The 14,618-nt window shown below is 46.9% G+C and overlaps 1 protein-coding gene across 2 annotated transcripts in view; it reads right to left on the bottom strand.

The window, feature by feature from the left end:
* The window catches only part of LOC114800634 (metabotropic glutamate receptor 4-like), a 133,315-nt gene that overhangs the window by 103,726 nt on the left and 14,971 nt on the right, over positions 1–14,618 (bottom strand). For both annotated transcript variants that reach the window (XM_028998273.1, XM_028998274.1), the window contains exon 2: positions 638–1,301. In XM_028998273.1, the coding sequence (XP_028854106.1) occupies positions 638–1,165 (528 nt within the window). In that variant the 5' untranslated portion in view covers positions 1,166–1,301. The remainder of the gene's footprint in view (positions 1–637; positions 1,302–14,618) is intronic.

Raw genomic sequence — 14,618 nt, 5'->3', positions numbered from 1 at the left:
TAGGGCATCTGATAAATGCTGTAAATGTAAATGTATGTCATAGGCCTCATTAGGCCAATTTCCAGCCTCCTGAAAAAAAACTCCAAATCCTAAAGTTCTCCTAAAGTTGGATGTTCATCAGAGCAAAACCTAAGAGCGAGTATTCATGAGGTCACTTTCCAACACGCCTTCAGGTGTCAAATCCGCTCTTGAGATCAGAATTGTCATGGAAGCTTTCAATCAGCCAATCGTTTCTACCTTTCCCACCACCAATGGCGACCGATGTAGATATAGATTGAGCCCCGCCCCCTGCTCATGTTAGCCATCACTCAATATCAGCTGGTCCTGGGATTGGCTGCGATCCACACGACTGCTGAGCTGAACAAGCAGAGGCGCAGATCATCTGTGCTGAGCCACGCATCAGATGGATCAGATGCTTTTGACTTGTTTGTTGGACCAACTGTGGCACACGAGAGCAGCATGAGCATCCTGAGCTGTTAATCAGAGACCCGCTGCGTCGCATTAATCACCCGCTACAGCAAGCGCGCACACACACACACACACACACCAGCAGCATGAATCAAGACTTCCATTCACAGCTTTCCTCAATGGAGAAAATAAAAGGCGCCATTAATCACATCAAAACTGCACCGCTTACCTTGAACAGACGGAGGATGTTGGCCACCATGATGGACACGGAGCTGGCCGACGCCCCGATCACCCCGACCACCCTCTCCTGCTTGGTGACGATGGGCGCGCCGCCGCCCAGGCACTTGACGTCCGTGCCGTCCTTCTCGATGAGCGCCTGCACGAAGGTGAGCGACTGCTCCAGGGCGTGCGTGTCGCGGGAGCAGGTGTCCAGGATGCGGGCGCCCAGCGTGATGTTGGGCAGCAGGGCGTGGTCGTTGTTGATGCGGTCCAGGGCGAACAGCATGGCCTCCAGCCGGTGGATGCCCTTCTCCTTCTTCAGCTCGCCGCAGGCCTTGCCGTCGTGGCCGCGGGCGTGGACCGGGAACAGGCCGCCCAGCGAGATGTCGCCGTCGATGCGGATGGAGTTCAGGTGCGTGTGGCCGAGGGGCTTCGTCCTCCCCGCGACCGTCACCGCGCCCAGCCAGAGGAGGGCCAGAGCCACGCCCACGCCGCGCCGGCCCGTCCAATCAGCCACGCCCCCTGAGACCTGACACATAGCGCCGCAGGTCGATACGATGACGTCCCTCTAAGCAAAAGAAGACTCCTTCAGTGGAAGAAGAGACCCGGGGGACGGCATCGCGATCCGCTGGTCAGACCTCCGTCTCTGGCTGGAGGAGAAGACCTGCGGAGACCTGCGAATGGACAAACGAATGAATGAACAGCGTGAAGTGGAGCGTTATGCAGAACTTCCTCCCTTCCTCCGCCGTTCTCCCGCTCCCCTCGGCGGATCATGAATTTAAAAGGTTGCCATGGACTCCCAAGGTCGATCGGAGCCAACGGTGGCGCCTACTTGTTTCTTTCAGCGCGCCGAATGAAAATGTGACACTCTGATGTGTGTTGTCGTCATGATTTGTCCCTTCCCCGCAACACCAGAACGGTTTATGTGACAAAAATTCATAATTGGCTTTTGCAGCATCTGCTTCCCAACGCACAAACAGCGGTAAACCGAACCGAACACGTTTCCATCCTCCTCCATCAGGCACCTCTGCCTGCCGCAGGTCCGCAAACTGGCCAATTTTCACTCTAAATCACCCTTAAACACACACACACACACACACACGCACACATACATAATCTGTTTGCTTTTCATGGTTTTGTTGGAACAGCCCGTATCGACAGAAGCTCTAAAATAATCCATCAAAAACGAAGGCGGAAGATCATTATGACGGTTTTCAGAGATTTGCGAGGATTGGGGGGGGGGGGGGGGGGGGGGGGGGGTACATCAGTACCACCTTCAGAAACAGGGATCAGATGAGAACAGGCTCCGACAAACGGTCCAGTTTGTAGGATCAAAATTCATAAGAGGAGCTTGTGGTGTTCATCAACATGACAGATCCAGGCAGTTGAGCATTGTTCCGTAGCGGGTAAAGGAGCGGACTCATAATCACAAGACATCCCACTGCTCACCAAGGGTGGTGGTTAAAAGCAGAGGACACGTTTCGTAGTGTCATCGTGTGCTGTGCTGCGAGTGTTTCACTTAAACACAGAACAATGGATTCTCTGTGTTTACACAATTCTTTCATCGATTATGAACCTCCAGAAAAACAATACCTCTCCCTGGCCACTTTATTCCAAACATTTAATAACTAATATCCACCGGTCTGGGTCACTCTATTGGATTCACCTATGTTCTACCTCCATCTGACCACCAATGACATCAATGGTGAGTTACTGCTGACCAGCTCTGATGAGGGGTTGTGACCCTGGGAACAGGGTGGTCCACCACCCAAATACACCCAGAGAGAAGAAACTGGCCACCGATGGAGGGTCAGAAGATGATAAGCACACTGTGTAGATCAGTAGCTGGACTACGGTCATACCGTAGCTGGAGGTGCAGGGTGGGGTCTCTAATAAACTGGCCGGAGAGTCCATTTTTGGGCCCGTAAGTGGTCCTCCTCCGGCACTTTCAACAAACAGATGTGTTTGCTGATGGAGCAGGTCATCCTGCTGCACCTGAGTGGAGATGAGATGGGCGGGAGCAGACGGGGGAACTTTAAATATGCTCCATATGGCAAAGGAGAAGCAATTCCTGCAAGTTTATACCAAGAGAAGAATGGAGCGCTGGTGGAAATTCATTCCAGTGCAAAAAAAAAAAGCAATCTATCTGTCCACAAAGGACAAGCGCACACAATAACCTCCAGCCGTGACTCCGCCCGGGGAACCCGGAGGAAGAGAGAAAGAAATGGATGAAAAGAGATGGACAGAATCCCTCCTCATTCCGCCGCTGTTCGGTATTAGAGGAGTTGAGCCGCTGGAACCGGAGCAGCAATCGGCCCGACAGTCCAGGTGGGGTTGCAAAATAAAGTCCTGGCTTTTCAGAAAGCCACAGCGTGACCAATCAGAACGTCCCGCTCGATTTACACAGTGCGCCGAGTCTAGCAAGAAAAGAACTGGTCGAACTTGTCAGTTTATCCATCTTTCATGAGATATGTCTCAAACTACGAATTATACTAGTGACTACAAATGACACTACTGTAGGGGGGTAGAAGCCTAGTGTGTAACACACTCGCCTATGAACCAGAAGACCCAGGTTCAAACCCCACTTACAACCATCGTGTCCCTGAGCAAGACACTTAACCCTGAGTGTCTCAAGGGGGGGACTGTCCCTGTAACTACTGATTGTAAGTCACTCTGGATAAAGGCGTCTGGTAAATGCTGTAAATGTAAATGTAAATTTTGAAAGCAATTTTTTCATATGCATGAGAATTTCCAACAGTACATGGTGATCGAGATCTTTACACAAGAACAATCAAAAACAGGTTTAAAGCTTCTTAAGTGAAAATGATTTTCCTTTTTTTCTCAATTTTCATCCTTTTTTAATACACAGACTCACAGACCACAGAAGGAAGGTCGGCAGAGCTCGACCACAGGAGAACCCGTCCACCAGCACAGGGTTCTTTCTCCACAGTAACACAGCTCCAGGCAAAACGTTGAAGTTCTTCAACGATACGAACCGTCACGGAACCATTTTACTTTTACAGCACGTGATCCACAAACACGAACAGAATTTGAACTGGGTTCTTCAGAGAAGCGCTCCTTGTTTCTGCTGATTTTCCAGCAGAATCATGAGCTGCCTGAGAAGTGAAGGGAGCTGCAGATCATCACCTGAAGACAAAAGGATGACTGATTCACAAGATAAAGATCCGACAGATGACTGAACCGCCGGTGCCAAGCGCTCGATGAAGACCCCAGAGCTGCACCTATTCTCAGTGTTCACTTGATGTCACTACGGAGGAGATGATGTAGAACATCTTCTGCTGTGAAGGTTCAGTATGGAGGCGTGGATGGGTGCTACTCCTCCTCCTCCTCCTCCTCCTCGTGTGCACGCACTTTCACTGTGCTGAAGTCCAATGACCTTTGACCTTCTAAATTTGCCGAGCCTTTTCTCACATCCTCATCTACAGTCACCGCCGACTGAGACCCTTCAGGCGTTTGGCACATGAGCCGAGTCCCAGCCGGGGCGAGGAAATGATGCAAAACTGAGAAAGAGGCTTTTTACTCCGCTGCTGCTCCACACCTGAACTAAAACAATGACATGATGCAAAGTGGGGGTCACACGCTGTTACCGAGCGCTGCGGAAACGTCCGGACAAGAAATGTTCCGGTTCTTCCACCGAGGAACATCTGCAGACGGCCCTCAAAATTAAAGCTGTAAATATCAGCTGCCAGACCGACAAGATCCTCTAAATATTTCAGTGCCGAAAAAAAGCACGTCAGTGACGGCTGTGGGGGGCAGAGGAGGTAATGTCACCACCGGTGCCACGTCCACAATTCCCACATCCTTGCCTGTCTGGACCGAATCTTCCCACTGCTTGCTGCTGGACAGGGCTGGACATGTAATGTGCAGGGCGTGGCATCATTTCAAAACTGCCCGGCGGAACTGGACCAGAGTGAACCAAAACCAGCCAGACAGATCCCAGTCGATGTCTCACGTACTGTAAGTGCTCCCCTCAGAGCTGCGGTGACGTCGGTGGCGGGTAAATAGTGGTGGGCGAGAACTCGCACCACTACAGGGAGTGTTCAGAAACACAGCTTGCCTTGGACTATTCCCCGGAATAAAACACGTCCGCATTCTCCACCAAACACGTCCAGGTTTTATCAAAGGACCAGTCAGAGATGAGATGCAGATGAAGTTCAGAAAAGTTCTCACCGAGCAAACGTCCTTTAATGGGGCAGTGGTGGAATAGCGGTTAAGGAAGTGGCCCCGTAATCAGAAGGTTGCCGGGTCATGGGTTAAATGCAGAGGACAAATTTCACTGTGTGCACCATGTGCTGTGCTGCTTTGTATCACATGTGACAATCACTTCACTTATTCACTTTATTATTATTTAACCCAAAAACAGAGAGATTTTCATTACCAGATACTAACAGCATTTTATACTGTACAACTCGGTGACTGGCCACATAAACCGGGTGACTGGCCACTTCAATGCATGACAAAAACCAGTGGTGTTCCAGTACTGTGAGTGTGATTTTGTGTGTGTGTGTGTGTGTGTGTGTGTGTGTGTGTGTGCGTGTGTGTGTGTGCCTGTGTATGTACCCTCTGTACACCACCTACCCACAAACACTCAAATTTCAATAAAAATCAACTTTTTGTCCAACATTATTACAAAAACACACCAGAATAAAAGGTACTAATTCAATCATTCTGTGTAAGAAAATTGAACATTGAATAACTGAACATTGTCCTTTCATAATTAAATTGAAGTGTCAGTCTGAGGCCAGCAGGATAAATATATGAATTTTAATATAAACACTCATACAGCACTATATGAAAACAACCATGAAACAGATTCCAGATGAGGGTCACGGTGGCAGTAGGCTGAGTTGACCGTTCTCCAGGGTTCTCCAAAGACTCCTGGCACAATCGGGTACAAGCGGATCCCGGGCCTTCCGCAGGGTCTCCACCCATTGGGACATGCCTGAACAAAGGGGGCAGTGGTAGCCTAGCGGTAAGGAAGTGGTCAAGGCTGATGGTTAAAAATCAGAGGACACATTTTGTTGTGTCACCGTGTGCTGTGCATCACAATGATAATCACTTCATCCTTTACATTTACATTTAAGGCATTTGGCAGACGCCCATGATCCAGAGCGACTTACAACGTGCTTCCATGTCACCATGGATGAAGAGATCAATTCTGGTTCACTAGGACCCCCATGAAAACAATCTTTTTATTCACTCTGTTCTAGTTTCTATACAGAAGTCAGACAAGAAGAAGGTTACAAGTTCATTTAAATCTACTGAGCTCCTTGTCCTGTTCACACAAAGTTCATGAAGCAGACTGACTGACACTGCCTTCAATTTATTCTCAGTTCCCTTCTCCTCCTCCAGCAGAATGACCCCTGACCTGGAGACAGCGTCCACCCGTTTCAAGGATAGAATCACAGTTTCTACAATAAATCTTGCAAAATCTTACAATCTCACAAAGGTTGCCGCAGGCCTGTCCAGGTCTGACATCTTTCCTTCGGCCCTCGAAATCACCATCAACTGTGTATTTTTATATCATGATGGTACAGCCATGGTAACATGACCACAATATCCTCTTTTAATCATTTCAGAATGCCCTGTATGGTTGAATAAATGATAATTTTGTATGACAGAAAGGGTATGAAATGTCTCACTTTGTTTGCATGCATGGCTGTATGTGTTTAGCATTATCATATATCGCCATGTCAGTTCTTTTTCCATTCAGCCAGAACATGCTGACAGCTGATGTGCATCGTTCTGCGGGAACAACATGGGGTCACCAACCCTGGACGCCGTTTATCCTGCACATTATTGGTTTTTACCCACATTTAACACGCCTGATTCATCCTCTTTACTCATCGCCACCCAGTTGTTGAGCTGCATCACGTGTGGTGTCCTCCAGGTCTACATCAACACACCACTATCTACGCCTGGAACCTGGAAGCAGGTGGGTGCGCCGGTGCTCTCGGGCTGTGTTCTTCTCGCACCTAATCGCCTCGAGGTGGGGCTCCTGAGCACCGAATTAAAAATGATTGGCACTCAGCAGCTCACCCAGAGAAATGAGCCCTGCCCGTTTATTCTCCTTGGTCAGTGAGATTTATAACGTTGCCATGGCTACAGCCCACCACATGCAGCATGTCCAATCAATGTCTCACACAGGGACCAGTTCAATGCAGCCTCGCTGAGCGCCTCTGAATGGAAACCTGGGTTTCAAATGTAAATAAATAAAAACGGACCTCACACCGGTCCATAAAGCCCCGAAAATGAGCTGCTTACTGAAAAAACTTTAGAAACTTTTTAATGGATGCATTTTTACTGCATGGACAAATTTTACAGGCAACCATAAATAGGAGTATATGTGATATGTAGCAGTGTAGACCTCACAATATTCCAGCAATATGCATAGATTCATAACTACAGCAATTATTTGATAATATCTAATGAGGAGAGATTTACCTCAGCAAAATATATAGGGATGATGAGGTAAATATGTTGACTGCAGAGTTCATGATGTTCACTTTTAAGTACATAAAACACAGTATGGAGCGTTTACTGTAAAAAAAAAAGTGAAATTTCTATTTTAGGGAAAAATAATATCTTGAAAAAAGGTAACTTTTATGATCTGGGCCAGCCTGGTCCTGTTAATGCTTTGGTTGTGCATCCATTGTGGAATCAGCATGTCCCCCACGGAGGGAAACGGAGGAGTAAGGGGAGAGATAAGTGCTGCGCTACACCTGGCAGTGTGATGGATTGACAGGAGGGGGTTTTAAATCGACCAGGATGAGCAAGCAGGGTGTGTGAGAGCTGTCAGTCAAACCTACAGGCTCCTCCCCATGTTAAAAACAAAATTAAAGTTAGAAATAGTTACACACAAAAAGGGATGGATCCTCTGTCTTTATCGCTGCAAATCCAGAAGGGATTTGCTGCATCATATTGGTGTATCAATAATAAGGAAGGACAAGTTCTCATGTAAAAATACTAATGTTGAGATGCTGATGACATTAAATCTGAATGCAGAATTATATTTAAAGACGGCAGCCCGCATCAGAAGACACCGAGGATCGTGAAGGGAAGTGAAGAATGTTCCACGGCTGCTTATCTGTGGAACGTTCCGCTTCCATCAGCGGGAGCAGAAATGGGATCTGATTGTGAGCATGGTTCTTAAAGGACAGGAAAGGGCCTGGAGTAAGAGACGCAGCGCTTATTAAAACGCAGCACTCAAACAGAATCCATCATGGACAGAACAACAGGTCAGGGGGGTGGGACAGGCGAAGATACACTCAAAAATAAACGGGACCTTGGAGACCAAAGAGTCAGGAACCCAGACGTTCAAGCCAGAACGTGGTGAGGCGGTGCTCTACATTCATCATGTCCATCCTCATCCTTCGTCTGCATCAAAGTGCCATCTATCTGCCGAATCTGGTGGAATTTCCACAGCAAGAGAGATCTGTCAAAACATCAGATTGTCACGCGGGGGACTTCACTGGGACCTGCATGGTTCTGTCCACGTTCGAGTCACAGAGAAGTCAGGTGCGATGGAACAGGGAACGGGGTCGTTCCGCCAGGCAGGTTAATGGCCCCTGAGCGGCATAGCCCGCATTAGCACCGTCAGTTCCGGGGGCTGCGTAATGATCCGAGACGCGCCGCAGAACCAGGGGTCGGACTTGCTCAGGCCTCAGGAAGAGCAGCTCAGGCGAGCTCAGAAGTATGACAGACTTCAGACTGCTGTGTAGTGGGTGGTAGTAGTCTAGTGGGTAACACACCCGCCTATGAACGAGAAGACCCAGGTTCAAACCCCACTTACTACCATCGTGTCCCTGAGCAAGACACTGAACCCTGAGTGTCTCCAGGGGGACACTGTCCCTGTATCTACTGATTGTAAGTCGCTCTGGATAAGGGCGTCTGGTAAACTTCTAAATCACAAGTCAGTTTCATATAACTGCCTGACATCAGCTCTTTCAATTCCCTTCAACCATTTTTACTGTTTTTTTTTTGGTAGTAAAAAAAAAAAATCAGATCAGACATTCGATTCAAAAAAGAAAAAGTGTAAAAAAACCCTCACCCTTAGAGGAAATCTTAATAATCTTTATCTTTTACATGGTTTAACCAGTTATTAAATATACAAGAGTCTTCTTAATTTTAACTTTTCTGAAAATCATATAGTTTTTAATTCTTCATTCTGATTATCCTGCAATAACATTATTCTAGTTTATTACATTCACCAGGTCACGTGACCAACAGAGATGAAATTTCATGTCATAGAAGATCCATCTAAATCCCCATCAGCCACTCCAGGGGCCTCTGTTACATCTAGCACTGATGTCCTGATCTACTGAACATGGATCACCACGGCCCACCATCACACAGAACCTCCTCCACCGTGGGATTTTTCAGTGGAAAACACACGTGTGCAACACCACTGAGCATCTACGATCACAGACATGATGCCTGGCGTCTAGTACATGATTTTTTATTTTAATCACATGGCTCCTCCCTGCACCTAGATTCCCTTCTCAAACATGACTGTGTTAAAACAAGAATGAAAAATTATTGAAGTCATAAAAAGTTATGGCGAATCGGCAGTCACAGTGAGACGGACGACACCAAGCTGTCTGTTATCGGCACTGCGAGCAGTGACAGCGGCCGATGGCGGTCCAGTGCATTGATTTATCTGCGGCGCGGCTCCCACCGCCTGTCAAGATTAAAGAATTTATGGCTTATCAGAGGCATCCGGTGCCAGAGCCTCACCACACAAAATTTCCCACGTCAGCAGAAGACGAAGCCCTAATCGTGGAGTAAAGATAAGCATATTACTCGCAGCAGTGAGCGGAGACTAGTTTTGACGAAATATCTTCGTCAACGAACCTTTATGAAGTGGACGCAACATAAATTCTGGTCGTGTGACAATAACTCTGACGAAATATATCAGTTAATTTTTGGAGAAATAAAAATGTGATAAATGTGAGATAAAATGTGGTTTACAAAAGAAAAACTACACTAAACTGCCTTCTAATTTTTGCTGATGAAAACGTAACAAGACGTTATTTCCTCTCATATATTTGCGTTATTGTTGTGTCTTCCCATCCGGTCGCAGGGAAGATGTCACTTCTTCAATTGCCATTCGCTGCATTGTTTAGATTTCAGAACACTCGCGGCGTGCTTTGGTATCCGCCTCACAAAAACAGAATGTGCGCTCGAAAAAGACAGGGAGAAATTCGGCCATAAAATATTGGGGAACAAAGTGACATTGAGGTAAGTAAAGACAATAATGTAACGATAACTATGGTTTACATGGTAATGTTAGCAATAGATGTTAGCCTGCTAGCTTTAGACGTTTTGGATGACACTTGTACAAAATATAAAAAAAAATAAAAATAGACTTGACAATTTTCATTGACTAAAAATAGACTAAAATGTCATCAGTGATGACTAAATAAAGACTAAAATTAAGACAGGCCTCCAATGGCAGCTGTAGTGGAGAAGGCAGCGCCCCTCTGCTGAATGAAAGGGGGAGGATGGCGGCGGGCGCCCGGGAATGCATCGCCGCGGGTCGCACGCCACCTCTGAGCCGTTGATGGACTCCGATCTGCAGGCTGTTTACTTGTGAGAGCCCTCAGGCGGTTCAGTTCACCGCCGGGGTTTAAGGAGCTCTCAGAAACACGGCCTGGTGCTGGGCCCCGCCTGCGGAGCTGCCTCGCCGTAAAAGCAGGGAAGAAAACCAACAATCGAATCGGTAAAGAACGTAAAACACAATGCAGCTGCAATATTAGCCCCACCTGCGTAAATGAGCGCAGGTCCCCCTTAAAATCTCTCTTTTGTCAGCAACAGTTTCAGCTGCAGCAGCTCTTTGGTAAAATCCAATGTCCATCTAACACCACCAGTTCGCCTTTGATCTGTACAAACCACCATGAACACACAACAAAATCTTTACCAGTTGTCTAGAATCACAATCTGGTATTTTATGCCTTTGCCCTCACGGCAAAAATTCACTCGCATTTCATCAAAGGCAAAATTCCAACATCATTTTGCACGATAATGTCGCAAAACCTTGAGACTGGACATTGAAATATAGAGACAGAAAAATTAGTAAAATGATTAAAAACAGCCCTGTCGCTCTTCATCATCAACATGACAAACGGCGAGGAAGGTTTCAAGAGATGCAGAAAGCTGATGATACGCTTTCTATATAATTACGTGAAGTCCAAGTCTATTGCAGATATGTACATTTTTATGGGCATAATGCTGAATTTCAGGAAAGTTTCACCTTGTGGGCATTTGTGGGCTCATTAATGCTTATCTGAACTGATCAATACTGAATCGCTGGAAACAATGTAACTTCAAGCCCCGCCCCCTGCATCTAGTCTCTGCTTTTGTTTGAAGTAGCTCTCCGCCGGCCATAGTCACCGCGTTCTGCTGACCTCGTACTCTCGGCCGTCAGCGGGAGGGGTGTTTTGATAGGCAGGACGTGGACTGCCATCCTAACGGAGCTGATTTCTGCACAACCTGCCCATTTTCTGAGTATATGTGTGTGTGTGTGTGTGTGTGTGTGTGTGTGTGCATCAGGTTGAGATAATATACCACACCACATGGTGAACCAAAAAAATTGTTACATTTGCGTTACATATTTTCATATTCTCATATCAAGAAAGCCGGGCCTGAGCAGCAACCTCATTAACCTTTACCTCATCTGATCTCATTACTGTCATTATTAGGTGCGGCTCATTAAAAGATAACGGTGAATCCCAGTGAGACGATCGTACAACAGGAAGTGTGTATTAAGCCTAATGAAGCCCTAATCAGCCCACCAGGCTCCAGGATAAACCGATTTGGTCCAATTTAGAGTCCCGAATGTCACACGGTGGAAAAAAAGATGATACTCTGGGACAAATCCCCAGGTCGGCTGCCGTTGGATTATGAGTTTAAAGTTTCCTGTCTGTCCAGCTGATTATGCGGGGCGTAAATCCGGGTTTTGCATTATTTGCATGTGTCTTTGGTCCTCTCCCTCGTCATATCGCGGGAGACCTGTGATTTTTTCACCTTGCCTTCTCAGATGCGGTACAATGCCAAACAGAACGAAGTGAAATGAAAGGAAATGAAACGTTGGCTGCAGGAAGGATGGTCCAGGCTCTCAGGGGTGTGAGGGGATTCAGTTCTGAGCCCCGGCTCTCATTTCATGCCAGACGCATTCGCCTGCATCCTTCTCAGGGCGTCAGCATGTGCAGCACTAACACCGTGAGAGGCCACAAAACGGCCTTTTATCACCTTTCTCGCAGAGTGCAGCCCGCTTAAACGTTTCAATGGATTACAGCTTCAAATCAAGAATGCAAATATGCAATACATTTTGCTGCATGTGTTGCAATGGGGTGGTAGTAGCCTAGTGGGTAACACACTCGCCTATGAACCAGAAGACCCAGGTTCAAATCCCACTTACTACCATTGTGTCCCTGAGCAAGACACTGAACCCTAAATAGCTCCAGGGGGGGACTGTCCCTGTATCTACTGACTGTAAGTCACTCTGGATAAGGGTGTCTGGTAAATGCCGTAAATGTAAATGTAAATGTATGGAGGTCGTGGCTGCATGTTAAATCCATCTATTTCCTGATAAAAAAATTCCTAATCAACAGCTGGTCATGTGACCTCATGACTGCAAACATGTTTAAAGCCATCAAACTCAATTAACAGAAATCAACACATGGAGCATGAATTTGGCTCATAATACTGTGTAGGTTGGTTGGCTGGCCTGGGAATTCAGACGACAGATGTCCTCGTCCCTCTACGGCTGTCCATTAAACTTACATTTCAATATAAACATGGCTCTGCAACGCGTGTTGCAGAGGTTCATTTTTACTGAGGCCACATGGCTTATTAAAGCCACTCAAATAAATAACCGTCTGGTGCTCTCCGTAATGAGCCATGGTTTCAGCACACAGATCTGGTTACGTACAAATCACAGCAAACATTACATATGCAATTATGTGGATGATGTTCTCACGCACACAACGACGACTGACGAAGCCGGGACGAGAATGAACAAGATGGGAGTTTCAAAGACCTGAATGAAGCAGATAAAAAAACAGAAGCGAGATTCACAGAACAACTGCAGGCACGTGGAGAGAGAGAGAAAAAGAGAAAGAACTACTTCAAGCGAAAAAGGATCACCGTGGTGCTGATGTGGCGGATGTGACAGTTCACACTGGGGTACACAGACACACACACACACACACACACTGCAGTGTTAGAACTACCACATTAGATCTACAAAGAAAGGTGCATGCCATTTTCCAGGCATTTCTCCAAATAAATACATACAAAAATACTTAACAAAAAGTGGAGACCTGGCCTCCTCAGTGACCGGACCTGAGCCCAATCCAGATGGTTTGGGGTGAGCTGGACCAACAAGTGCTAAACACCTCTGGGAACTCCTTCAAGACTGTTGGAAAAGCATTTCAGGTGACGACCTCTTGAAGGTCATCGAGAGAATGCCAAGAGTGTGCAAAGCAGTAACCAGAGCAAAGAAACTAAAATATAAAACATGTTTTCACATAAAACATGTTTTTTTTGTCAAGTACATAACTCCACATGTGTTCATTCATAGTTTTGATGCCTTCAGTGAGAATCTACCAATGTAAATGGTCATGAAAATAAAGAAAACACATTGAATGAGAAGGTGTGTCCAAACTTTTGGCCGGTACTGTGTATTAAATATTAAAACGAATCAAATTGTCACCTTTTCACCACTCTTCCACCTCACACACATTTTCAGCACTGGACAAATAATAACAGCGAGGCGCAAAATCCCTCATTTGCATAATCTCTGAGTGTCGGGTGGACAGCGGATGGTGAACACTTTCTGTCAGACGGTGCCAGATTGTGAACGTGAGTCGTCTTTCGCCGCAAGACAAAATATTTTTTGCGCCAGTTAGCGTTGTGGCCTCACGCCTCCAGAGGAGTTTGAGTTTGAGTCCCGGCCCAGATATCGTTTGCATGTTCTTCATGTGCTATATGCACTAGGTAAACTGGCGACTAGGTAAAGTTGCCCGAGTGTGAGTGAATAGTGTGTGTTTCCCTGCTGCACCCAATGACGGAGGGTGAGCTCTGACCCTGAGTAAAATTTACATTTAAGGCATCAGACGCCTTCATCCAGAGCGCCTTACAATCAGTAGTGACAGGGACGGTTCCCCTGGAGACACTGTGTTTTGTTCAGGGACACAAGGGTAGTAAGTGGGGTTTGAACCTGCGACTTTGTGGTCTTCTGGTTCATAGACGGGTGTGTTACAAACTAGGCCGCTACCACCCCTTGTTTTAACAGGACTAAGACTTTATGGAAAGTGACTCAGTGAGTGAGGGTGTCAATGCTTTTGACCCTGCTATTTAAATGCAGACGACACATTTTGTTATGTCACCGTGTGCTGTGCTGCAACGACAGTCACTTAGCTTTCACCCTGTTTGGATTATTGGTGCCAGACCACGCCCCCTCACTGCTCAGCACAACCCCCACAGCGGCGAACCGCGATGCCTCCGGCAGCCCCCTCCCAGGCCAAACGTGATATCTTCAAATGCGTCCCCATGCCCGGATCGTGACAGTTTGACATTTCGTCAGATTCCTCTCTTCTGCAGGTGGTGTGGAGGTCATCCGGTCATCTGCAGCCTCCCACTGTAGAGCTGAGATCAATACATCAATTACCAGGTGAGCTCGATCATGACCACTGACATGGCTGCACCATCCTATGGTGAAGACGTCTGAGCTCCTACTTTATTTATTTGAGGCTTGATCACGGTTTAAAGTAATGCGCCAGTAACGTGACGTTAAATGGCAGCGTTAACGCCTCCTTCTTGCTGAACATGAGGTGACTAGTGTAAAATCTGTGATTTACCTGATGTTTTTACGTGCAACGCCCAGGCGATGGAGCATGACGCGTTGCTTGTTGCAGAATTTAAACCGGGGGAGGCAGAACCGAGGCAGCGCCGCTCCTCAATTAACC

The sequence above is a fragment of the Denticeps clupeoides genome, chromosome 12 (assembly GCF_900700375.1).
Source record: "Denticeps clupeoides chromosome 12, fDenClu1.1, whole genome shotgun sequence".
Taxonomy (NCBI): Eukaryota; Metazoa; Chordata; class Actinopteri; order Clupeiformes; family Denticipitidae; genus Denticeps; species Denticeps clupeoides.
The sequence above is the reverse complement of the archived record's forward strand: the minus strand, read 5'-3'. Positions and strand labels throughout refer to the sequence as shown.